Source organism: Syngnathus floridae, chromosome 6 (assembly GCF_059516105.1).
Source record: "Syngnathus floridae isolate MCC-2025c chromosome 6, RoL_Sflo_1.0, whole genome shotgun sequence".
NCBI lineage: Eukaryota > Metazoa > Chordata > Actinopteri > Syngnathiformes > Syngnathidae > Syngnathus > Syngnathus floridae.
This window is the reverse complement of record NC_142418.1, coordinates 3,238,417-3,265,021: the sequence shown is the minus strand read 5'-3', so window position 1 is coordinate 3,265,021 and position 26,605 is coordinate 3,238,417. Positions and strand designations below refer to the sequence as shown.

The 26,605-nt window shown below is 40.7% G+C and overlaps 2 protein-coding genes across 4 annotated transcripts in view; one reads left to right on the top strand and one right to left on the bottom strand.

The window, feature by feature from the left end:
- sntb2 (syntrophin, beta 2) overlaps nucleotides 1-26,605 on the bottom strand; it is a 180,702-nt gene that overhangs the window by 152,876 nt on the left and 1,221 nt on the right. The window lies entirely within an intron of this gene.
- LOC148395949 (uncharacterized) lies at nucleotides 4,552-25,752 on the top strand. Its single transcript, XM_088378377.1, has 3 exons — nucleotides 4,552-5,718; nucleotides 24,899-24,939; nucleotides 25,414-25,752. Exons 1-3 carry the CDS (start codon nucleotides 4,632-4,634, stop codon nucleotides 25,750-25,752), a joined length of 1,467 nt encoding a protein of 488 aa, XP_088234503.1. The 5' UTR covers nucleotides 4,552-4,631.

Genomic DNA, 26,605 nt, shown 5'->3' with positions numbered 1-26,605 from the left:
TTCCCGCAGACGACCAAGACGCAGGCCCCTACCAACAACAATTAAAAACTGCCCTTTTAAATGGAATGGAATCCAAAATCAGTGAATGGATTTGGAAACACAATGTAGAGGTAGACACAGCTAGTGTTTCCACTGTAATGCAATGGGCTAGACATGCTGCTAAAATTGTAAAGAAACCTAAAACTCCAACAGGGTCAGCTGGAGTTTTTTGGGCAGACTCGGACTGCGTGGAAGAATCAGAATTCTTCTATCAGAACCACCTGCCCTATCGAGGCCGAGGTGGACGCAGAGGAAATTTCAGGGGGAGAGGTAGAGGATCAGCATCCAAAAATCCTCCCCGCTGGTCTGGCGACCCTAATGCCTGCTGGTATTGTGGAGAAAAAGGCCACTGGGCCAAAGAATGTCCTAAAAAGAAAAAAGGACCGAGGCCAGAACAGAGCGCATGACTAAATGTTGAAGACAGGCATGATCTCTTGGATGTTTTTACAGCAGTCGAATCATTGAGTCACTTAAAAGAAAAAACATTAATAGATTTAATTGTTAATGAACAAAAAGTAACCTTTTTGTGTGATTCTGGCGCCTGTACATCCGTTTTAAGACACAAAGTTAAAGGCCTGACCACTGGAAAACAGTCAATTTGGGTCAAAACAGCTAATGGTCAGACATACTTGGAACACATGACCCTACCACTAAAGGTTAAAGATCCAGAAACAGGCAGCGTGATTTCAGCACCAGTTGTCTATTCACCACACTGTCCTGTAAATCTCCTGGGAAGGGACTTAATGTCAGCCCTGGGCATAGCTGTGTTCCCACTAAAAGATGGGATGACAGCAGCCAGAGTGCCACACCTCTTACTCACAGAGGATGATGAAGCCGTTTACTATTCACTTGATTTCCCACACTCCCTCTGTGACCGAGAAACTGCAGATCTGATCAAATTTGCAAAATCCACCATTTCTGATTTACAAGATGAAATGCAGTACACCAAATTACATGTCACAATGAAAGTTTCACCATGTACAGATAGTGAATATAGTGAGGAGTTCCTAAACCAGCCGTCCGTTCCAGTGTCCATTGACTATATATATTCTGATCACAGATCATTTGCAGGTGCCACAGTAATCTTACCTACAAATCTAAAAAACATGTATAGAGGAGGGTCAATACCCCACGTGTCACTTTTGAAACCAGAACATATTCAGTGAAAAGACACTGGTCCGAAGCTAAAAATAGCTGTCACAGCAACTGATTATAAGCCTTGTGAAATGGGATGGGAAGCTCCAAGTTGCGAATACAGCCCAAGCTGTGACATGTACACACATAAATTTTGCATGTTATTTACAGCTACCCCAAAAATCCATGCCCTAGAATGACAGACAGCAACAATTGCATTTTCAGAAGAGGATGAAAAAGATTTGAAGAATGTAGATCCTGTTGTGTGGGCCACGGGCCCGACAGATGTTGGTCTGATTACAGCCATTCCACCTGTGGAAATTAAACCGATATCTTCTTACAGACCCAGAGTAAAACAGTATCCTCTGAAGCCTGAAGCTTCTATAGGCATTGAACCAGTCATTAAAGACCTATTAAAAGCAGGAATAATTAGGAAATGTAATGACTCTCCATGTAATACACCTATATTCCCAGTTCAAAAAGCAGAGGCATCAAAGTGGAGAATGATCCAGGATTTGAGAGCTGTAAATGATGCAGTGCAGACCAGAGCACCAAATGTTCCTGATCCGCACACATTACTAAATTCATTGCAGCCAAATAGGACTCATTTTACAGTGATTGATTTAAGTAATGCATTTTTCTCTATTCCTGTTGCTGATGATTCTCAATATTGGTTCGCATTCACCTATAAGGGTCAGGGGTACACCTATACCAGATTACCACAAGGTTTTACCGATAGCCCAACCATTTTCACACAGGCTATCATGAATTGTATGGCTGGTTTCACACCTTCATCTGAGAGTCAAGTACTGGTCTACGTTGATGATATTTTAATTGCTTCAGAAACAAAGGAAGCATGCAGACAGGATTCCCTCCGCCTTCTGCAACACCTAGGCCAGACAGGAAATAAAGTCAGCAAACAGAAGTTACAATGGGTAAAACCAGAAGTGAATTATCTTGGTCATACACTCTCAGCAAAGGGAAGAGCAGTACAACAGGGCAGGAAACAAGCTATATTAGACACACCGCGACCTGTCACAAAGAAACAACTTATGTCTTTCTCAGGACTATGTAATTACTGCAGAGCATGGGTTCCATTCTATGCTGAAATGGCTCAACCACTGATAGAGGTAGCTCATGGACAGCTATTAGCTGGACATGGACACCAGAAGCGGAAGAAGCATTCACAAAATTGAAAATGGCATTGGTTCAAACAACAAATTTGATCCTACCTGATTATAACAAAAGGTTTATGCAAACAGTGGACTGTAAAGATGGGTTTATGACATCAGTGCTGACTCAACAACACGGTATGAAATGGCTACCAATAGCTTTCTATTCCAAAAGACTTGACCCTGTAGCTAGAGCTTTGCCACCATGTGTTCAGGCTATATGTGCCGCCGCAATGGCAGTAGAATCGTCAGCAGATGTTATCTTGTTCCATCCCACAGACCTGTTTGTACCACATGCTGTTGATGTGTTGCTACTTCAAAGTAAAATGAATATGCTGTCTCCAGCCAGGCATTTGTCCTACACAGCTCTGTTGCTGTCACAGCCACACATAACCATTAAACGCTGCACTATATTAAATCCAGCTACTTTATTCCCTACACCAAATGATGGTATACCTCATAATTGTGTAGAGGAAACTGAACAACTGCAGCTACCCAGAGCAGATCTGTCAGACACACCACTCACCTCAGGTAAAATGTGGTTTGTAGATGGATCTTGCTCAAGAACACCAATAGGAAAAACGCAGACAGGTTATGCTGTAGTGGAAAACCCAGATACAGTGATAGAAGCGGCAACGCTTCCTTCGCATTTCTCAGCCCAAGCAGCTGAAATCATTGCACTGACCAGAGCATGCACTCTAGCAGATGGACAAGACCTGACTGTATACACAGACAGCCAGTATGCATTTTCAACAGTTTTTTATTTTGCAAAACAATGGGAAAGGCGTGGAATGATAACTTCAACAGGAAAACAAATAACACATGCACAACTTCTAATCCAGCTCCTCCAGGCAGTAATGTTGCCCACAAAGCTTGCAATTTGCAAATGCGAGCCACACACACGGAGGAAAGACTTGGTATCACTGGGCAATGCCCTAGCAGATAAAATAGCAAAGGAAGCTGCTACAGGCAAATATGGAACCTCAGATCTATTTCTGAGCTTGCCGTCAGATAAGGAGGAACTAATAAATACACAGATTCTGCATGATATGCAACATTTAGCCCCTAAACAGGAACAGAAAATGTGGATAGCTAAAGGTGCACAACTGACAGACAAAGACATATACGTTGTAAATGATAAGCCTGTTCTCCCTAAATCCCTTTTTAAAGCAGCTGCGATTTCGACACATGGAAGTACTCATGTGTCGACAGGGGGGATGCAGGAGCTAATATCACAACACTTTACAACATATGGTTTCAATTTGTACTCAAAACCTTTTTTGTAGAGCATGTGAAGTATGCATAAGAAATAATCCACAAGGGAACGTAAGGCCTAAAAGAGGAAAATTCCCGGAACCAACATACCCGTTTCAAATGTTGCATATGGACTTCATAGAACTAAACAGGTGTGGACTGTACAAATACTGTTTAGTCCTAATCGATTCCTTTTCAAGGTGGACAGAAATAGTCCCAGCAAAAAATGCAGATGCTATAACAGTAGCAAAGGCTATCTGCAAGACCATCATTCCCAACTATGGCATCCCAGAGACCATTTACAGCGACAATGGGCCACAATTTGTCAATTCAGTCATTAACAAAATGGCTGAACATTTGCAGATTACATTAAAAAATCATTGTTCCTATCATCCATCGAGCGCTGGCCTTGTTGAAAGGACAAATGGAACAATTAAAAATAGACTAACCAAATGCATGGCAGAAACAGGAAGACCATGGCCTGAATTTCTAGATTTGGTAAAACTCTATATGAGGATTACGGCCTGTAGCAAGGGTTTAACCCCTTATGAGATCATTCATGGCAGAGCATACAGGCTCCCTCTGTTCTCACATGATCTAGACATAGCCACAGAAGAGCTAACTTTAGCTGACTACATGATCAAAACCATGCAAATGAAAGAAGTCTCAAATGCAAATTTACTGCCCTCCACTCCTTTATCCCCACAGGATGACTCAGCGAAACCAGGCGACTGGGTTTTCATCAAAGTGATCAAGAGAAAGACGTGGTCTTCACCCCGGTGGGAGGGACCATTCCAAGTCCTACTCGCCACACCCACCGCTGTCAAGATTGCAGAAAGACCCACCTGGATACATCTCAGCCACTGTAAGCTGCAGAGAGTGCTTGACCCCTAGGCCACGGTCAGGACGAAGTCTGGCTACAAAGGGGGTGTCAATTATAGTTTGACATCAGTCTCAAACCGGTGAAGATCTAAGAATCCTGACCATTTAGCTCCCTGGGGGTTCAGGTGGCTCTGTGGAACTGAACAGAAAATGGCACTCAGAGGAGTGCTTGTCTGTGCTGTGGCTGTAGCATGCTTGCCGATGACATGGAGTGTCCAGGGTCCCCAAGGGGAAAGGGGAACTCCCACCCGAATCAAGAGAATGACGACCGAACTGTTGACAAAGTATATAACGATAAACCCAGATATACCACATGCAGACAACATGTGGTACCAGTATGTGTCAATGTTGGCCAAAGCATCCAACCAAACTGAATGTTACGTATGTTCCATAATGCCACGATCAAGTCAACAGCCCGTCCTACATGCCCGACCGATGCCAGAGAAAAATGGATGGTGTTTCGCATTACTAAGGGCTTTTGGGTTTGATCCCCTCGAAGGACTGAAACGGTCAGGAATTACCGATGCACAACTGGCCACCCATCCCTGTTACAACATCTCCAGGCCATTCACAATAGTGGCAAAAAGTTCTGTTGTCACACCCGCTCCAGTGACTCTCGAAGTGAGTAAAGCCATCTCACATCCCTTGTGCTTCCGACGAAGACGTGTTGATGGAATAAAGGTGGGAGATACAAAGCGCTGCATCACCACCGCACTTCTAGAAGGTACCGGCGAGACCTCGATGAATACCACAGTAGCAATCAGACAAATCCTAGCAGGAGGCGAAAATCCCCATTCTATCATCGAAGGGGGATGGTGGCTCTGTGGTCGCCGAGGCTACGCAGTCCTTTCCGGACGATGGGATGGCACATGTGCCCCCGTATATGTGTCAGATCACACTGTGTTCCTCAGTCTGACACATTTTCAGGAACATCATCAACGAAAGACCCGTGCAGCTGTGGCTCCCACCTTCCGTCCCTACGACAGCGTCTGGGGCTCAGACGTACCAGATGAATACAAGCTTTGGAGCACAGGACAAAAGGTGGCGCTCACACTCTTTCCACAGGCGGGTGTGGCTAAAACTATTCTCAGAATAGAAACCATGGACTACAGGTTGAAGAGCTTTGCCAATTTTACTCTTGAAGCCCTTACAGGTTACCAGACAGAGCTGCAGGCTCTGAGAATAATGGCACTACAGTCCCGAATGGTTTTGGACCTCCTGACTGCCGAAAAAGGAGGTGTGTGTGTGAAATAGTTGGTACTTCCTGTTGTACCTACATCCCAGGAGAAAATGACACCCACATCGAATATGCGCTACAAGGACTTCGGAACCTCCGTAAGGCTATGTCCCAAGATGAAGCTCCAGCCAAGGATGCCCATCCCTTTTGGTGGCTGTTTTACGGTGATTGGAGGCAACTTCTCTTGAAGGTTGCAATTGTTTTAGTTGCCATACTGTTATTTCTCTGTATTTTTACATCGTGCATCATACCTTGTATTCGTCACATGATGACTAAAATGTTGACATCAGCGTTTGCTGTCCAGAATATCATGTTAATCCAGTGTGAACAAGATGAGTGGGACCACCTTGCGTAAATCACCTACCTGTCTATTTTTCTTCCTATTAATGATCCAAAAGAAAAAAAAAGGGAAAAAACATTCCATTATGACGAACTTAGCCAAAGCCGAATGGAGAGCTGTAGTTCTGATAAACTCTGGAATGTAAACTTTCATGCTTTTTGATGGTACTATACTATATTGTGTAAGCATATACTCATTTATACACATATGTAGTTATTAGTTGATGTTTTGTTTTCCCATGAATTCCAATGTTAAACAGGGGGGAATGTTGGAAATGATATACTTTTTATCATTGGATTCTATGTAACTACTTTTGTGTGCAAGATTCTCCGCAGTATCTGGCCTCGTGAAAATGACTTGGGGGCATATGGCAGTCATTAGCCGCGCTATACAATAAGCCCCACAGTTAGCTAGACATGTGCAGATCATGTGATTGTCATGGGACGGCTGAAGCAGACAAAGGTCATGAGTACGGCACAGCAATATTCCCAGAGGCACTAAAGACAACGTCTTTGTTGAACTAATGGTCATGAGACGTCCATACTGCCCCGTCCATAAGAGTACCCCCTGTGTTCTGTGGTAATGGATATAGCTATGGAATGTTTTTCCTGTCTGGAAACCTACTCGACCATGTACACTTGCCCCTTTGTTTCTCTCTCAATAAAAGCACGGCTGAAACTCAGAGCAAGGCGCGGGTCCCAGCCACACTTGCTGTGTGTCTGTGATGCGCCCTTCTGCGCAGGAGAAAACGCCAAGCCAAGAAAGACGTACCGTCTCCGAGATTGATTTCAGATAAATGTTGTCAACCCAAAAGAGTTCTTCAAATTTAAAAACAAAGAAAAAATTCAGATTAATTTGCCAGTTGTTTGTTTTAGTTAATTTTTTTTTGAATTGGTGGATTGTTCTACCAGGAAACATGAGTTGAAAATGATATATGAATGTTGTGTGGTGAGCTTGGATGAATTGGGACCAATGTGATAGTATGACTCCTTTTTGGAGACTGTGTGAAATGCATATGATGAGCATTGATGAATGATTGCCTGAATGAAAGGTTGAATGGTTGAAGTCGTTGGCGACTACTATAGAAAATTAGTAGAGCGATTTTGATGAGTGATTTTGAGCAGGTTGAATGCTTAAAAGAAAACGTAGCTTTTGGATTGATAATTAACTAGAGAAAAAACTGGAGAACCAGTAACACATGTAGAGGATGTGTGAACTGAGAAATTAAGAAGCGTTTTGGAAAGAAAGTCAAATTAAATGATGATGAAATCATATGTAGTAATACAACACTTTACTACATATGGATTCTCTAAATCATACAATTGAGTAAAATAAAACATACGTTTTGATTTGTATTCAAATTTCTAAGATTTTTGTGATAAACAATGAGAAAACGATTGAAAAGTAACTAAAGAAACTACAAGAAAGTGAAAATGTCTAATCATTTGCTAGCTGAGTCGCTCCCCATTCGGTGAGGCCATCCATTTACTTGCTAAGCTCGTTGTCAAAACAGTCCAATTGCCACGAAAAGTAGCTATGTGCACGTGTGCAGTACACACACACGCGTGACTGATAAGGTGTCAAGAGGTAACAAGCTTGCAGACAGATTCCACAAAGCTGCAGCGCAAAAGACACTTCAAATTTTATATACACAAGAAGCAGATTAGATCACTGAAACATTTTTAAAGATGTGCAGCGACAAAGTCCATAGAGTGAAATTCAATTATGGACGAAAAGAGGGGCAAGATTAGAGAATGGCATCTATAAATGACCTACCCTACCAAAGAACCTATGCAAATGGGCAGCAATATTGAGCCATGGTGTGCGTCACATGGCTCAAGAGGAGGGATAGTGGGGCAGGTCAGTCAGCTATATACACAACATATGGATTTGATTCATATTCAAAACATTTTCAAAACAAAACCTTTTGTTTTTGTTTTTGTAGAGCTTGTTTCAACAGAAACAAAAACACTGAATGCCTTCAATTTAAAAGATCAATTTGACCTTTGCAGGATGATCTGCTGTGTCGGATCTGGACTGCCATGAAAGTATGATGTTTATATGTGTACTTTGTCAACAACCGCTATAGATGTTAAAGAATGGGATGAATATCTAGAATGAATGTGGATGATTTGTTTCAGGTAACTAACTATAAGAGTAACTGAAAAAAGAAACAATTGATTGCTTATGGCAAAACAAGCTGCAAAGACAGAAAAAATTGAATATGTCATATGTATGGATTATTTATGTTGTACCGTTGACATTGACCAAAGATTGTGTGAAATCTGTCACGTCTACTGGATTGTGAAGTGTGTGACAGAGCAGTCTATATAATATCCATTGAGAGAAAAAAGAAAAAAAAAGAAGCCATTGCTTTCAGAGAATGTCAAGAGAAATTGTATATACATCAACATGCCAAGATCTGGGAAAAAAGCTGGTAAAAACCAAAATATCTTTAAATTTGAGAGGCGACGATGATTTGACCGAAATTGATGCAATTGGAGTCCCTAGAGGAGTTCCTGATTAATAAGAATTAAATGACCAAATTGCAGCGGGATGGGAGTCCTCCATTTGCTGCTGGTGAACGATGAACAAGAACGTGGACAGGATAAATTACATCCATTACAACATGCAGAAATTGGGCAAACGGACACAAGCGGGGCTCGAGGCAGTGCATGAACAGCTAGCCACGCCTTCCCTAATGTCGATCCAGAACCACAATGCTCATGATATGTTGTTGTCTGAGAAAGGAGGCGTCTGCGCAATGTTTGGAGAACAATGCTGCACCTTCATCCCCAACAACACCGCCCCTGATGGGAGCCTGACGGATTGCAGGCCTGCGATCCCTCAAAACGAGGATGAAAGAGCACTACAAGTGGATGACTGCTTTTGGGAAGTATAACGCCATTGTGTCCTCAATTTTACCATCAGTTGCAGTGTTTGCTGCTATGCTCACCTTGTATGGATGTTGCATACCATGTCTTCGTGCTCTGTTTAATCGTCTCGTCACTACAGTAATATCGCCCATGAGATTGCTCAGATATACCTAATGTCTGAGCGGCAACATGATGATGTTGATGGCAAAATTCCTGCATCTGTGTTACCAGACTTTTCCCAGATCCGTGGGATTCTGAATGATGACATCGCAACGTTTATCCTTTGGTGTAAACATATGAATGTGATCCGACGACTGAGAGTCGAGAAAAGGGGTTGTTTACGGTGATGTGTGAATTTGAGCAAATATGTGATAAACAGTGGGGAAATGTCAGGATAATTAGTTTTGTAGAAGCGCTGGCCAGCCTGAACCGGAGGTCTCATACCTTCGCTCAAGGCCAACACATCTGCCAGGTTTTAGGGAGTTCTTATACTCCCTTCCTTGTCTTATCTGTGAGAGGCCCTCACTAGTTATGAACAGGACACCTTTGTTCCTTGTTTAGCTAAAGAGAAGTTCTTTATTATACCTTGTAGTTTCTATTTATGAATTGTTGTTGACCGGGACAGTTTTTAAATTATCCCATATTTACTCAATGTTTGGTTAAGTAGACTTTATACAAGTTATCTCACATCTACTTAACGTTTGTTGGAGTGTATGCACGAGAGGTATCTGATGATTTACTCATCATTATTATTGTGTGAAACGTAGCAAGAAAGTCTAGAGCATTGTTTTACAGGGACACGGCATCCAGGAGTTGGATATCAACACCGTGCTATCACAGTCAAGGATGCCGACCCTTACCGCCCTGGACTTGTACTGTGATCAGCTATTCTGGACAAATCTCAATGTGACTGTTAAAGGACGTTCAATACCGCAAGTGGTCTACACAGAGAGACCAGCTGGAGTGAATTAAACATGTTACATCCAAGGTAACGTGACCCACGTCTGCGTTAACGATGACTGCTCTCCAGGAGGAGACTGGATGGGAGCTTTGGACATCACCAATGAGTGTCAAGATAAGACAGCCATTTCAGGTGGTGAGGGCTCTCCAACCAACATGGCTACACCATCGAACGGAACATACTTCATACAGACTGGCTGGTGGCTTTGTGGTCACAAGGTTTATCCGATGCTGCCCGCCAACTGGACAGGAGTGTGTGCACCAGTGTGGGTGACGGACCACACCTACAGGATACGACATCATCAGCTGACAGAAGCACACAACTCTTCTGGACGTCGACGCAGGGCAGTTGCAACCTTCGACCCTCATGACCCTGTCTGGGGTGCAAACGTTCCAGACGACCATAAAGTATGGTCTGTCGGAGACAAAGTTGTCCTTGCGCTCTTTCCTCAGATTGGGGTTGGGAAACTATCGCTCTTCATCGAGACACTGAACTATCGTTTTCAATCCTTTGTGAATCTCACTGCAAATCAACGATGGACAAAATAGAGAGATTCAGGCTATTAGACTGATGGTCTTGCAAAACAGGATGGTTCTGGACTTGTTGACGGCAGCACAAGGTGGTGTGTGCCACATCATTGGGACTTCCTGTTGCACATACATACCAGGAGAAAATGACACCCACATCAACGACGCCATGAATTCACTGAAGAACTTACAGCAGGCCATGTCTAATGACAAGGTCCCACATCAGTTTGATTTCTTTTCATGGCTGTTCTCTGGCAACTGGTGGCAACTGCTTTTGAAATTGCTGTCTCCTGTGCTTGTTGTGCTGGTGGTGTTGTGCTTGTTTACAACCTGCGTTATCCCATGTTTGAAGTCTGCTGTGTCGAGGTTTGTGTCTTCTACTGTAGCCCAAGTCCATATACAACTTCTTAGAGATGACGGATGTGATGACGATAATGAAACATGGATTGCGTAGATGCTGTTCTGTTGAGCATGTTTTACAGAAACTTGATGATTTGACCATCGAAAATGCTTCGCAAGTGATGGATACAATGATGTACTGTTTCTGTGTTTTTCTTTTTCTTTTATTTTTTTTGTTGTTAACATTCTGGTCGCCTAAGGCAAAGGGACCGTGTAAGAATTTTCCTGCTAATAACATCTGGCCGGCAGGTTTTTCGCTTACACAATAAGTATGATGTGGGGTATTAAGTTAATGCCTCATCTTCACTGGAAAGTGTTGCTATCATTGTTTGGTGTTTTATATTTTTTTTACTATTCTTCTTTCTTTATTATATACATATATATATATGTTTTTTTTTACTTGTCTTTGTTGTTTGGGGTGGCATAATCACATGATAAAACAGGAGGGAAATGTTAGGGTTTTACAGAGTATCCTTATTGTATGATTATGTTGGAATGCAACCGGTAATGAATCCCATTCTATACAAGGTCGTAAAACACCCCCTGATATGTTTTCACTAGAGCACAAGGGCTTCCTATTCAGTCTACTCTTGCCCCCACTCTCTCTCTTAATAAATATGTCCTTGCAGTTGGGAGAGTTTCAGACTTCACTCCTTCAACGTGTGAGCTCTCCACCTGCAGGTGTCTAAAAGGACTTACTTGTCTCCCGTGTGGTTCTTGCAAAATAAGTTGGAGTGAGCAAATCTCTAACACTATTGATGTCAGTTCATTAGTTTGGGTTGTATGAAAACTATTTTAAAAACGCATATATTTAATTGGAAGTAATTCATTTCAATCGTTAAAATACCAAATGTGAATATATTATAGTACATTGTGGCTTTGCTACACAATTTTGTGTAGGTCTACCAAAAATGCTTTACTACACATACGCAAATACACGCGCACACAAGGGACTTCTATTTTAGCTCTTCAAAGAAGAGCTCTTTTAGAGTTCGTATTTTGTTTGAGTGCCACATTGTGTTGTGAATACAATAAATTCCATCATTGAAACTGTTCTGAACCCAGATGATTGTTATGTATCATTAGCTTTGGGTACTACTGTCTACCACAAAAGGTGCTACAGATCATTTATTGTCATGAGTTTACAGTGTGGTTTTCTACTTTATTTCCACAGCTTGCCTTGTGCTTAGACTTGATATAAACTATTATAGTATAGTGGATGGATGGATGCATGGATGGATGGATGGATGGATGGATGGATGGATGGATGGATGGATGGATGGATGGATGGATGGATGGATGGATGGATGATGGATGGATGGATGGATGGATGGATGGATGGATGGATGGATGGATGGATGGATGGATGGATGGATGGATGGATGGATGGATGGATGGATGGATGTTTTGCTCAGGTCATGTTCAATAACCTATAGTGCATGATCCCTGTAACTGCTCCGGGTTCTACTAGATCTGTCACAATATCAATGATTGCATCAAATAATTGAATCATTGGATACGATGCGTTTGCATTCAACTGTATTCAAAACTGTTTCCCCCGGTTACTGGTCAGTATTAACCAATTGTTTCTGTTTATTATTCAGTGATTTAAAAAAGACGACCGGTGGCAAGGTAGAACACCGGTTAGCATGTGCACCTCACAGTTCAGAAGTGCAGGGTTCAATTCTGGCTCTTCCTGTGTGGAGTTTTCATGTTCTCCACGTGCCTTTCTTTCTTTCTTTATTTAGCCAGCCAGTCATATAACGAGCTCATTAGGTACACCACAATGACAATAGCATCTTCAATTCAATCAATACAGCATAGCGAGTAGTTATTGGATATCTATGTCATGACACCGCATGGTGAACAATGGAATGGCATGGCGGGGGAGGGTATGGGCCCATTGGGCCACTAATAATCCCCCCCTCTCAAAAATCTCGAGAGATCTACAGCTAACAATCTTTGTTTGAACACAGCCAAGTTAGGTGAAGAAACCAAATCCTCAGATAAAAAGTTCCAAGGGTTAACTACCCTATTTGAAAAAAAGTATTTTCGACAGTCTAGCCTCGATTGCTTTTTTGCGAGCTTGTGTGTATTTGACCTGGTCGCGGCATAGGGTGCCCACTCGAAAAGCGAATTGAAAGGTATGTCAACTAACCCATGAATAATTTTATAGACCATGTGTAAATCAAAACGTAATCTTCTAAGTTCTAACAACTCAAGTTTTGCAACCTCCAAGCGAACTGCGTACGGTACTTCCGACAACCCAGGTAGTCGCCTTGTGAACAGTTTCTGTACGCTTTCAAGTTTCTTTATGTCTCCGAGCAAGTATGAATTCCAAACTTGCGTTGAACTTTCAAGTATGGGCCTGATGCAGGACTTGTAAATCGAAACGAGAGTTTCTATATTTCTTGACTTGAACGATCGATAGAGGAAACAAATCATTTGCTTAGCGTTCCTGCTGATGTTCGAAACATGCGCTGAAGATTTCAAATTTTCTGTGATCGTAAATCCTAGATCCTTGAATTGGTTTACCGAGGGTATTAAATTTCCATTGATGAAGTATTCTTTTTTCGGGTTGCTACGTCCTAGATGCAAAACTGCGCACTTAGCGTATGACAAATTCAGTTGAAATTTTCTTGACCATTCGAAAATACTTGTCAGGTCATTTTCTGCCAACGCAGTGTCGTTCAAATCTTCAAATACAAAAGAGAGCTTCGCATCATCTGCAAACATTTTTACATCACAATAATTGACACTACTAGGTAGATAGTTGATAAATAAGGAAAAAAGCAGAGGACCTAACTTCCCACCCTGTGGTATCCCTGATCCAATAGATAAATTACCAGATTTTTCTCCGTCTACGAACACAAATTGAAAACGGTCACGAAGGTAACTTTTAAGCCAGTCAAGCGCGCGGCCAGTAATTCCTGCAGCATTAAGTACTTCGATCAACTTTGGGTGAGAAACGGTGTCAAAAGCTTTAGATATATCCAAATAGAAAATATCTACATTTCTATGCGCATCCAAGCCTGCGTGGGTTTTCTCTGGTTACAGTAGAACCTCGAATCTCGACACTAATTTGTTCCAGAAGGAGCGTTGAGAAGCGAAACAGTTGAGTTCCAAAGCAATTTCCCCCATTAGAAATAACTGGAAACGCCATTCTCAACCAGCAAGTTTTTACCGTGATGTTTTTTATACCACAATTGCAGAGCGAAAATGCGTGGACAGGGTATATACAAAATCTTAAGTGGAATTTAATACTTTTTAATACATTTTCAATGCCGTCTTACTATTTTGTAATACCAACACTATTTCTAGCTGCATCTATGACAACCTTTCAAACTTCAGTGTTGGGGGTTACTAATGAAGTTATAGATTGCTGTTATTTTCTCACACAACTTTATAAGTGGGTAAGTGCAATGAAAGGACGAAATATTGTTTCATTGTTGTGTAGAAAGAGCACTCACCACTTTTGCAGCGCTACACTCTCTTTCACAATCATTCTATCTTATTGAGTATTCAGACAACTAGAGCCTACACTTATGGCATTATATTTCTCTTTAAGTACAACATCAGTTAAAGATGTTTTTTAATTAAATACATTTGACAATATAGCTACGATTACAGATGATCAACAGTAGGCTAAATTGTTGAAGTAATCAACAATCTATGAAAACATTTATTATTTACTGACAGTGTTGGGACAAACGGCATTAGAGGCAACTGCGTTAATAGATTAGTAACGGATATTCTACTCAATTACTATGTTAATTCGAGCACCGTTACCGTTACTAACAGTGAAATGTGTCACGTTATTCATGCTGCTTGTGACGGGTCGACGTGCGATGCAAAATAGCCTCTCCGCAGACGAACCTTTGACTCGCTACACCTCGCATCGGGAATGTGTCACGTGACATTCTGCGCAATGTAACAGCAGGTCCGTGCTCATCCCTAGCTGTAGAAAATGTCTTTGTACCTATACTGGGACTAAACAAAACAGGAGCAGGCTCGGAGGACTTTGAATGATTAATTGGCATACCTGGCTTGTTTTTTTACATTATTCTTTGTTATTTTTTTAGCTGTTGGATTGTACAAAGATGCAACATTGTTTACATTATCATATAGCGACTTGACGGCCACTCCTTGTAACTTTTTTCTCTCTCATCAGAGGAGTTTTACCATAAACAAAAATGAAAAAGTTTGCAGTACCTACTATACTGTGACTAAACAAAACAGGAGCAGGCTTGGAAGACTTTGAATGAGAAACTTGGCACACCTGGCTTGTTTTTACTTTATTCTTTGTTAGTTTTTTTAGCTGTTGGATTGTACAAAGATGCAACATTGTAACTCCGTGCTGTAACTTTTTCTCTCATCAAAGGAGTTTTGCCATATAAAAATGGTAAACTGTGTCATGTGCAAGTCCAGCCGATGTGGACAATTGTCTGTAAGTTGTGTGACAATTTACTATTTATTTTATGCTTATTTTACATTGTTGTTGTAAGTATTAAGTTAAATGACGCTGTTCTATGCTGTTCTACTTTAGGCAACTGTATTGCACACATGCTCAAACATCTAAATTCTTTTACATAATTCTTCTTTTTGAAAATTTAATACAATAATTACTTTCCCTAGTAACTAGTTACATTGAAGAAGGAGTAATTCAATTACTAATTCAATTACCTTTTTGAAAGGTAACTAGTAACTAATTACATTTTGGAAGTAATTTCCCCAACACTTTATTGATGGTTCTCTCTCACAGACAACCTTAGCCTACAAATATGGCAATACATTTTCCTTAGGTATAACATGGGGCAGGCATTTGGCAGTGAGATAAGTCACATAAGTCTCTTGAAGGCACACAGTAATTTTCTAAAAAACGAATCTGTATGTCCATTTGTTTTTTCTTTGAACACTTATTGAGACTTTCATTGAACATGAGGACGAATCATCCATTTTTGTTGACTCTCGTAACTAGCTTCTTCTTGAAGTATGGCGCTAAACCAAACATGATTACGTAGCCGGTCTTGTCCTTGCTGCACCAAACCTTTTTGCTATTTCTGAGTCATTAAACATATTGCAGAAGCGCTCTCCTGTGCCATCATTAGAAGTGTAAGAGTGGTGTATGCTATGCTCACTGTGAATACAGTGAATGCAATGTGCTTCACTGAGGACAAGCACGGGGTGTGCAGCTGGCTGCCACGCACATCGGAAAAAAAGCACTGCCTTCCAGGAGTTAGGACAGCGGCAATGAGCCCTGATGAGGTGATTATCTTTGAATCCATTTGTCAACTAAACAATTATTTTTTACACATTAAGTTGAAGGTCATATGGCTTTTCATTCTATTATGTTAGTAATTTGTTCAGAAAGGTTAACTGATAGAAATGATAACATTTTAAATGTAACGGATTTAAAAGGTACAGTGATTGCTTAAGACCAGTGTTCAGCGGCCCTCTCGTGGTCCGTGGCGGTATTGCAGTTGGTCCGCGAAATTGGAAATGAAATATATTTGCAACATTTTTAACATTAAAATTGATTCATTATTTAGACTTATTTTTAGATTTATTTTCCAGCTAATTTTGTGAATCATTTACCCATCCAAATCATGTCAAATGTAGCTGAGATTCATAAAATAGACATACAGATGCAAATAAATAGGTGTATCCTCCTTCGGTGCAAAATAAATACCGTAATTTCCGGACTATAAGTCGCATTTTTTTTCATAGTTTGGGTGGGGGGGCCACTTATACTCAGGAGCGACTTATATATGTTTTTTTTCCCACAAATTTTTACTTGATCATTAAGACATCACTTAAAAGTATAGTTGACCACTTCCCATGTTATTTTTAGTATAGTTGATCACTTAACATGCTTTTATATCTTTATCTTGAACATATTCAAAACATAAAAAATAGAGAAAACATCAAATAAAGCAATTAACACTTTAAAGCACCATATCCAGGTCCACTGTCTGTTTGCTCCTCTTATATTTATTATTATTATTTGTTTATTTATTCATTGTTTATGCCTTCTTGGTTTTTTTTGTGTTGCTTGTATGCATATGTGTACTATCTCACCAAGGGATAGTGGGAACGTAATTTCAATCTCTTTGTGTGTCTTGGTATATGAAAAAAAAAATCGACAATAAAGCAGACTTTGTCTTTGATAAAACAACCAAATAAACAAAACAAAAAACTACATGTGAAAAAAATTATATTTTCAGACGAAACTGGATGAGGGCGCTTTAAATTTCACCGTTGGCCGTGACTCATCAACTGGGTGGGCTTAAGAAAAATGGCACCAAAAAGAAACTCATATTTTGCAGGTTACAAACTTCAAGTTGTAAAATATGCAGCTGAAAACAGTAATCGAGTAGCAGAAAGAAAGTTTGGAGAACCGTGATGTACCAATGGATTACTATTTCAAGTGACGTCAGTAGCACGGCGCGGCGGTTGTTTACATAATAGACAAACATATCCACGTAAGGACTACCGGCATCATTAGCGGTGATCATTTCTAAGTGACACGGAGGACAAAAAGTTTGAAGGAATTAAGGATTTGGAGTGACATAGAAGGTTTGAAAAACTATTATGGCTTTTACGCACGCCCGGTCCTACTCTACTGAGTCGGGGGCCGGCGCTCGGCCGAGTGGCTGTCCGCGAACGGTGCGTGGGGCTCGGACATGGCCATTACGCACGCCCGGTCCTATGCCATGGAGCTCTCGTGTCTGGAAGTCCACGCCGCCACACGCTTGGAAGTTTGTTTTGTTTAATAAGGAGCCGTTTACCAAACCCACGTCTATCCTTGTACTTTGTTAACACTACAATATAGTTATATAGTAGATCTGTGGAATAAAGACGAGGCTGACGATGTTGACAAAGGACGAGGAATTTGATCGATGGATTTAATGGATTTAAAGTGCACGGATGGTTTGATAATATTATTGGCTTGTATTATAGTCATTTGAAATATAGTTTATCTCCCGTTATATGAGCCTGTGGAATATTTTGAAGTGCAAGCGCCCTCAGCCGTGCGCACCCATTGTTGACAAAGAACGATCGATGGATTTAATGAATTGGAGTGACACCGATGGTTTTATAAACATGTTATTCATGTAATAGTTGTCCTTAATCACTCTATATGTTACGTCAGGCCCGTTCTCAGCTCTTTGTTTGTGTTTGTCACGTTAGCATACCTATCGTTTAGCCTGTTGTTGCTATTTAATGAATTGGAGTGACACTGATGATTTTATAAACATGTTATTCATGTAATAGTTGTCCTTAATGACTCTATATGTTACGTCAGGCCCGTTCTCAGCTCTTTGTTTGAGTTTGTCACGTTAGCATACCTATCGTTTAGCCTGTTGTTGCTATTTGATGAATTGGAGTGACACCGATGGTTTTATAAACATGTTATTCATGTAATAGTTGTCCTTAATCACTCTATATGTTACGTCAGGCCCATTCTCAGCTCATTGTTTGAGTTTGTCACGTTAGCATACCTATCGTTTAGCCTGTTGTTGCTATTTAATGAATTGGAGTGACACCGATGGTTTTATAAACATGTTATTCATGTAATAGTTGTCCTTAATGACTCTATATGTTACGTCAGGCCCGTTCTCAGCTCTTTGTTTGTGTTTGTCACGTTAACATACCTATCATTTAGCCTGTTGTTGCTATCGTTTAGCCTGTTGTTGCTCGTTCATGACTGTTTTTGGTGTGGGATTTTGTCGAATAAATTGCCCCCAAAATGCGACTTATACTCCGGAGCGACATGTATATGTTTTTTTCACTTTTTGGGGCATTTTATGACCGGTGCGACTTATACTCCGGAGCGACTTATAGTCCGGAAAATACGGTAATTATTTTATTAAATAATCAACTAATCGGATGGAGTTTTATTTTTTGATTGACTAATCAGATTTTTTGAAACAATTGTTAAATTTCTATCCTTATATTTTTCACAAATAGAACATTGCTTCAAATGGAGTGCAGAAAATTCAAAAACAAATTATGATTTACTTGCTGTGTTTGTCTAACATAGTCATATGCAAAAGTTTGGGCACCCTGATCATTTTCATGATTTCCTTTATAAATCATTGGTTGCTTGGATCAGCAATTTCAGTTAAATATATCATATAGCAGACAAACTCAGTGATATTTAAGAAGTGAAATGACATTTATAGGATTTACAGAAAGTGTGCAATCATTACTTGAACAAAAGTACGCAGGTGCATACATTTGGGCAACCCAACAGAAAAATCCTCCTTTTGCAGAAATAACAGCCACTAAACGCTTCCTATAGTTTCCAATGAGAGTCTGGATTCTGGTTGAAGGTATTTTGACCATTCTTCTCCAGTTCAGGGTGTTTAAAGTGGCTAGTTGCAAGTTGTTTTCCTCATTGAATCTTCTCTGAAGAGTGGAGACATGGAAGCCTCAAAACAACTGACAAATGGCCTGAAAACAAAGATTGTTCAACATCATAATTTACGGGAAGGATACAAAAAGCTAGCTCAGAGACTTCAGCTGTCAGTTTGGACTGTGAGGAGCATAGTGAGGAAATGGAAGACCACAGGCACAGTTCCAGTTAAGGCCCGGAGTGGCAGGCCAAGAAAAATCTCAAATAAGCAAAGGCGAAGGATGGTGAGAACAGTCAAAGTCAACCCACAGAGCAGCTCCAAAGACCTACAACATGATCGTCATGCAGATTGTGACACTGTGCATCGTTCAACTATTCAGTGCACTTTGTACATGGAGATGCTGTATGGAAGAATAATGCGGCAGAAGCCTTTTCTGCACACATGCAACAGAGTCGCTTGAGGTATTTTAAAGCACATTTGGACAAGCCAGCTTCATTTTGAAATAAGGTGCTGTGGACTGATGAAACTAAAATGAAGAAGAAGAACACAGCATTCCATGACAAACACTTGGTACGCACAGTCAAATTTGGTGGTGGTTCCATCATGCTGTGGGGCTGTGTGGCCAGTGCAGGTACTGGCAATCTTGTTAAAGTTGAAGGTCGCATGGATTCAGCAGATTCTTGCGATGTTCAAGAATCAGTGACAAAGTTGAAGTTGCGCAGGGGCTGGATACCTCAACAAGACAACGACCCCAAACACTGCTCAAATTCTACTAAGGCATTCATCCAGAGGAACAAGTACAACAGTCTGGAATGGCCATCTCAGTCTCCAGACCTGAATATTATTGAAAATCTTTGGTGTGATTGAAAGCGGGCTGTTCATGCTTGGAAACCATCAAACCTGACTGAACTGGAGATATTTTGTCAAGAAGAACGGTCTAAAATACCTTCAACCAGAATCCAGATTCTCGTTGGAAGCTATAGGAAGTGTTTAGAGGCTGTTATTTCTATATACGCTATAAGGAGGATCTACTAAACATTGATGTCATTTTTCTGTTAGTGTGCCAAAATTTATGCACCTGCCTATATTTGTTTAGGTAATGATTGCACACTTTCTGTAAATCCTATGAACTTCATTTCACTTCTCAAATATCACTCTGTTTGTCTGCTATATGATATATTTAACTGAAATTGCTGAGCCGAACAAGCAATGATTTATAAAGGAAAATCTTGAAAATGATCAGAGGTGCCCAAACTTTTGCATGCGAGTATGCATGAAAATAGTTAGAAAATAGAGGGGAATGTGTAAAAACAACTATTTGCAAATGTCCTGCTGGAGAATGCATATGAAATTATTATTCAATTATAATCAATTGAATCATTAACTTAATTAAGTATAATTGTAATAAAAAGTTGTAGAAGTAAAATGATAGTAGCGTTTCAATGATGTGCAGTGTCCCACACTTAACCAGTTTTCAACTGCCGTTTCCCTTTTCTGAACACTGCGGTGTAACAATACGTTTTTTGACGAATACCATACATATCCCTGCGATTGACCGGCAACCGGTTTAGGGTGTAACCTGCCTACTGCCCGATGACAGCTGGGATAGGCTCCAGCACATCTGCGACAAAGCGGTACAGATGGATGGATGGATGGATGGATGGATGGATGGATGGATGGATGGATGGATGGATGGATGGATGGATGGATGGACGATACATATCGAAATAATTTGACACAAAGCGATATATCCCTTTTTTGGAGCGACAGAATTTGATGCGATAAAGGTGATTTTGATATGACATTTTGATATACAGTAGTAGTAAAAATGACTTTTGTGTTAATCAATCTATACTAACTAAAGATAACTCCAAATAAACAATGTAATGTTTTGGGTTTTATTTTAAAACTAATTTAGTGTTACCATTTCAAAAATGTCAAAAATTACCGTATTTTTCGGACTAAAAGTCGCTCCGGATCACATGTCGCATTAGCCTTATAATGCACAATAAAGTGAAATAAAATGTATATAAGTCGCTCCGGAGTATAAGTCGCATTTTGGGGGAATTTTATTCGACAAAATCCAACACCAAGATCAGACATGAACGAGCAACAACAGGCTAAACGATACGGTATGCTAACGTGACATAGACTCAAATGAAGAGCTGATAACGAGCTTGACGTAACAATGACAGTTATCCAAATAACTATAACATAAATAACACCTTTATCAAACCATCCGTGTCACTCTAAATCATACATAAACACAAACGAAGAGCTGAGAACGGGCCTGACGTAACATTGACAGTTATCCAAATAATTATAACATAAATAACACGTTTATGAAACCATCTGTGTCACTCCAAATCATTAAATCCATCGATCGTCCTTTATGTCAACAATGCCGGGTGCGCGCCGCTGACGGCGATTGCACTTCAAATTATTCCACAGGCCCATATAACGATTTATAATTTATATATCAAATAACTATCATATAAGCAATATTGTTATCAAACCATCTGTGTCACTCCAAATCATTAAATCCATCGATCGTCCTCGATGTCAACAATGCCGCATGTACGTCGGTGACGGCGGTTACACATCAAATTATTCCACAGGCCCCTATAACGATATATAAATTATATATCAAATAACTATTATATAAGCAATAATATTATCAAACCATCTGTGTCACTCCAAATCATTAAATCCATCGATCGTCCTTTATGTCAACAATGCCGGGTGTGCGCCGCTGACGGCGGTTGCACTTCAAATTATTTCACAGGGCCATATAACGATATATAAATAATATATCAAATAACTATCATATAAGCAATATTATTATCAAACCATCTGTGTCACTCCAAATTATTAAATCCATCGATCGTCCTTTATGTCAACAATGGTGTGCGCCGCTGACGGCGATTGCACTTCAAAATATTCCACAGCCCCATATAATTATAAAGAACAATTTTATCAAACAATCTCTGTACTCCAAGTCATTAAATCCCGTGTTCGAATCCTTTGTCCTTTATGTAAAACACCGCCGCGTATGCGCCACAGTTGCAGTTCAGATTACAGTAATCCCTTGCTACATCGCGGTTCGTTTATCGCGGTTTCACTACATCGCGGATTTTGAATTTTGAAAATTTGTGAAACAATTCACATATACGTTTCTCCTGAGTATAAATCGCCCCCCCACCCAAACTATGAAAAAAAACGCAATTTATACTCCGAAAAATACGGTATATTACACCAAGCTAGTTCTCTTAATATTCTCTCATAAACAAAGTGCAACAGAAATAGCTAGTTCTCGTTTTATACACAAACGTTCTTATTATATGAATAAGCTAGTTCTTATAAATGATTGTTAGTTCTTTGCATAGCTTAACAATAGTCAACATTTTCAATTTTGGAAGAAAGGACAATATACAAGTAGTAAAGTATATTTTCACATTATATTAACCGCTTGCTGTGATTGTTCTGTAGAAAGAACTATCCATCTCAATCAGCCTAACATGCATGAATTTAAGATGTTGGAGGAAACCAGAGTGCCCGGAGAAAACCCACGCAGGCAGGGAGAACATGCAAACCCCACACAGGGTGGGCCAGAGGTGGAATCGAACTTGCACCTTCTAAACTGTGAGGCGGATGTGCTAACCAGTGTGACACTGTGCCGCTTTAGAAAGAACTATTAAATATATTAAACAGTAAACAGTGTTGCCAAAAGCTTACATTCTTAAAAAAAAAAAAAAAATCAGCTGGTCTACATGTTGTCTGGCAGCAAAAACTGTTGTCTCAATGCAGTTACCCCCACACACAAATTTTCTTTACCAGTAATCCCATTTCCTCAGAGTTCTGATTTTAGTAGGTCAAATACATTATAAAAATACACCTGGTCATGTACTAATCATTGCTGTTTGGTGCATTGAATGAGTAATTTGAGATGTCCTACTGTGTGAGTGGTCAGTGAACACACCTGGAGTAAACCGCTAAACACGTGTGGACAGTTCTTTTTCCTCTACAGCACGCAGCTATTGATTGTCAAATGAGAGTACTTTTTTTCCAGGAACCTTGTTGATATAACTGAAAATCAAAACACACAAATGTGTGTTCTTTATGACTTTTTCTTGCAAAATCCCACACTAGTGGTCACATTGCATCGTCTTGTCTACTCTTTCCAGTCGCCATTATTATGTTTGCGTGTTTGACGTAATCTCTGGCCGCCAGCGGTGACAGGAGAGAACATGTTAGAGCGAAATCAACATGAACTTAAATTAACATTCAGATTTGAACAAAAATAAAAGGGTATTAGGAATTTTGGGTATGAAATTATCTCATTGATTATATCGATTAAATTGCTCAATGACGCGTCGATGTGCGGCTAGCATTGATTTAAACAAGTCCAGCTCTTGTCAATGTAGCCGGGCAAACACATTGATACATTGGTTTAATACAGGGGTCTCAAACTCATGGCCCGCGTGCCAATTGCGGCCCTCGGGACAATATTTTGCGGCCCCCTGCGTGACATCTAAGCTGTGTGTTAGTGTGGCCCGCGCATTTCTTTTCGCACATGCATCTGGCCGTTTTACTTTTTTGACACGTATGGGCTCCCGTAGCTCAGGCTTGTGACAACTGGGCGAATTAGCAATTGGCTAATTGGCGTATTAGCACTTTGACATGTTTGAATGAGCGAGTGGAGGGAAATATCTTGTCACTGTCACCTAGTGCTGTACATTGTTTGTCAGCCCCCGTCATGTCTGTTTCAAAACCTGCCGTGAAGAGAAAAGTTGCGGATGAGCACAGGCAATTTCAGGAGAAGAGGGAGGCGGAATATTTTTTTGTTGAGCACAGGAACGTCGCAACCTGTCTAATATGCATGGGTAAAGTTGCTGTTAACAAAGAGTTTAACATCAGAAGTCATTACTCAACTAAACATGCTGAGGAGTATGCAAAATACCTGGGAGATGAGCGAAAGGATCGGGTCGCCAAACTTAAATCATCTCTACTGAGGCAACAAGTTTTTTTCAAAAAAACAAGCAAAGAGAACGAAGCGGCTGTGAAAGCTAGCTATGTTGTGAGTGAAATGATAGCAAAAGCTGGAAAGCCCTTCAAAGACGGCGAGTTTGTAAAACAGTGCATGATCCAGGCTGCAAGTATTGTCTGCCCGGAAAAAAGGAGCTGTTTGTAAACATCCAACACAGTGGCAGAGCGTATTTCTGATTTGTCGGGTAACATTTACGATCAACTGCGTGAGAAAGCTAAACATTTCCACTCATACTCGCTGGCTCTTGATGAGAGCACAGACGTCACTGACACGGCGCAGCTTGCAATATATCTCCGTGGTGTTGACAACAATTTTGAAGTTACGGAGGAGTTGCTCTCAGTGATTCCAATGCATGGCCAGACCACCGGTCAGGAGATATTCCGACAGCTGTGTGATTCCATTGAGGATGCCGGCTTACAATGGAAACGTTTGGCCGGAATAACGACCGACGGAGCGCCATCAATGACGGGGAGAAAAAACGGACTTGTTCAAAGAAAACTGGAAGAGGAGGGTGTGGAGGATGCCATTGCTTTGCACTGCATTATCCATCAGCAGGCCCTTTGCAGCAAAATCCTGGGGTTTGACAAGGGGATGTCTGACGTCGTGAAAATGATCAACCATATCAGATCCAGGGCTTTAAAGCACCGACAGTTCCGCGACTTTTTGGCAGAAATAGAGTCGGAATATGAGGACGTCCTCTACTTCACCGAGGTATGTTGGATCAGCAGGGGGAAAGTCTTGAAGAGGTTTTTTGAGTTGAGAGAAGAGGTGAAATCCTTCATTGAGAAGGATGGGATGCCTGTTCCTATGCTAAGTGATCCTAAATAGCTGATGGACTTAGCTTTTCTTGTTGACATCACACAGGAGTTGAATGTACTGAATAAGAAGTTACAAGGCCAGGGCCAGCTTGTCAGTGCTGCATATGACAATGTCAGAGCATTTTCCAGGAAACTTGTGTTATGGAAAGTCCACCTTTCTCAGAAAAACCTCTGCCATTTCCCAGCTTGCAAGACACTCATGGATTCAGGCACAGCATTCAGTGGTGAGAAGTATGCTGATACCATTGGGAAGCTACAAGAAGAATTTGATCACAGGTTTGCAGACTTCAAGACACACAGAGCCACTTTTAACATTTTTGCTGACCCCTTCTCCTTTGATGTTGAGGATGCTCCCCCTGTTCTGCAGATGGAGCTAATTGACCTGCAGTGCAATACTGAACTCAAAGCCAAGTTCAGGGAAGTGAGTGGAAGAACAGTGGAGCTTGGACAGTTTTTGAGAGAACTGCCCCCCAGCTTCCCTGAGCTTTCCAAGATGTTCAAGCAGACCATGTGCCTTTTTGGCAGAACCTATCTATGTGAAAAGCTCTTCTCCACAATGAACTTCAATAAGTCAAAGTACAGGTCCAGAATTAAAGATGAACATCTTAAAGCCATACTGAGGGTCTCAGTTGCCTCCTCCCTCAAGCCAAATGTGGCTCAGCTGTGTGAGAGGAAGCGCTGCCAAGTCTCTGGCAGCAAGGAATAGGAGGAAGTAGAAATGAAGCCTATGTTCTGAAGAAATGTTCCTGTTCTTCATGTTCTGCATGTTCTGACTGTTAATTTGTTCAAATTGAGAAGATTGGATCAGTTGACCTTTTTTATGGATTACTTTTGTGGATTACGATTTGAAGCGGGCCAGCCTCACCCAGACTCTACCTACCTACCAGGTAAGTTGAGTTTGAGACCCCTGGTTTAATAGATGTATAGTTACACCCCTAATATAAGTAGCATTACTTCACTTTTATTTTGAAGTTGGCCCTTGGAAAAACAATCGCGGGCTGACTTCACTTCGAATTGAAGCAAGCATGACCTAATCTTAATGTGCAAAAGCATATACAGACTTGAGTGCAATATTAAATTTTCAGTGCTCATGCACAACTGTGCACATCAAGCTCCCAACTCTCACCTCTGACCACACGATATGTTACAGTCCAAACAACAAGTTATTGTTTGATCGATTTAGACAGGGGGATTACCTGTTATCCTACGTCGTGTCAAACAAATTTTTGTCGCGGGCTGCATCGTAGTCATAGTTTCTTTCGGAGGGCCAATATGACTGTCAACCCAAATAAAAGTATGAATGTCTAGTATTATATCCAGTATAGGCTACACAACAAACTGATGAATAACTAGTTTTGAAAACAGAGACGAGTAAAAACAGTTCAAATTTGGTGATAAAAAAATGATAGCAACATCTCAATTTTTTTTACAAGTGAAGACGATTTGAAATGTTAGTATTGACACAAAGTCGATGTACAGTTTGTCTTCGCGGTCCAAATATGATTACACTGAAGGCTAAATTTGGCCCGTTGGCCAGAGTTTGACACCCCTGCCCTACG

Excerpts from the sequence above, each read along its gene's own strand:
- LOC148395949 (XM_088378377.1), top strand. The coding sequence starts at position 4,632 with ATGGCACTCAGAGGAGTGCTTGTCTGTGCTGTGGCTGTAGCATGCTTG. Across the intron at positions 5,719-24,898 it reads CCTGACTGCCGAAAAAGGAG|AAATAGAGTCGGAATATGAG; the intron begins GTGTGTGTGTGA and ends ACTTTTTGGCAG. Across the intron at positions 24,940-25,413 it reads ACGTCCTCTACTTCACCGAG|ATGGAGCTAATTGACCTGCA; the intron begins GTATGTTGGATC and ends CCTGTTCTGCAG.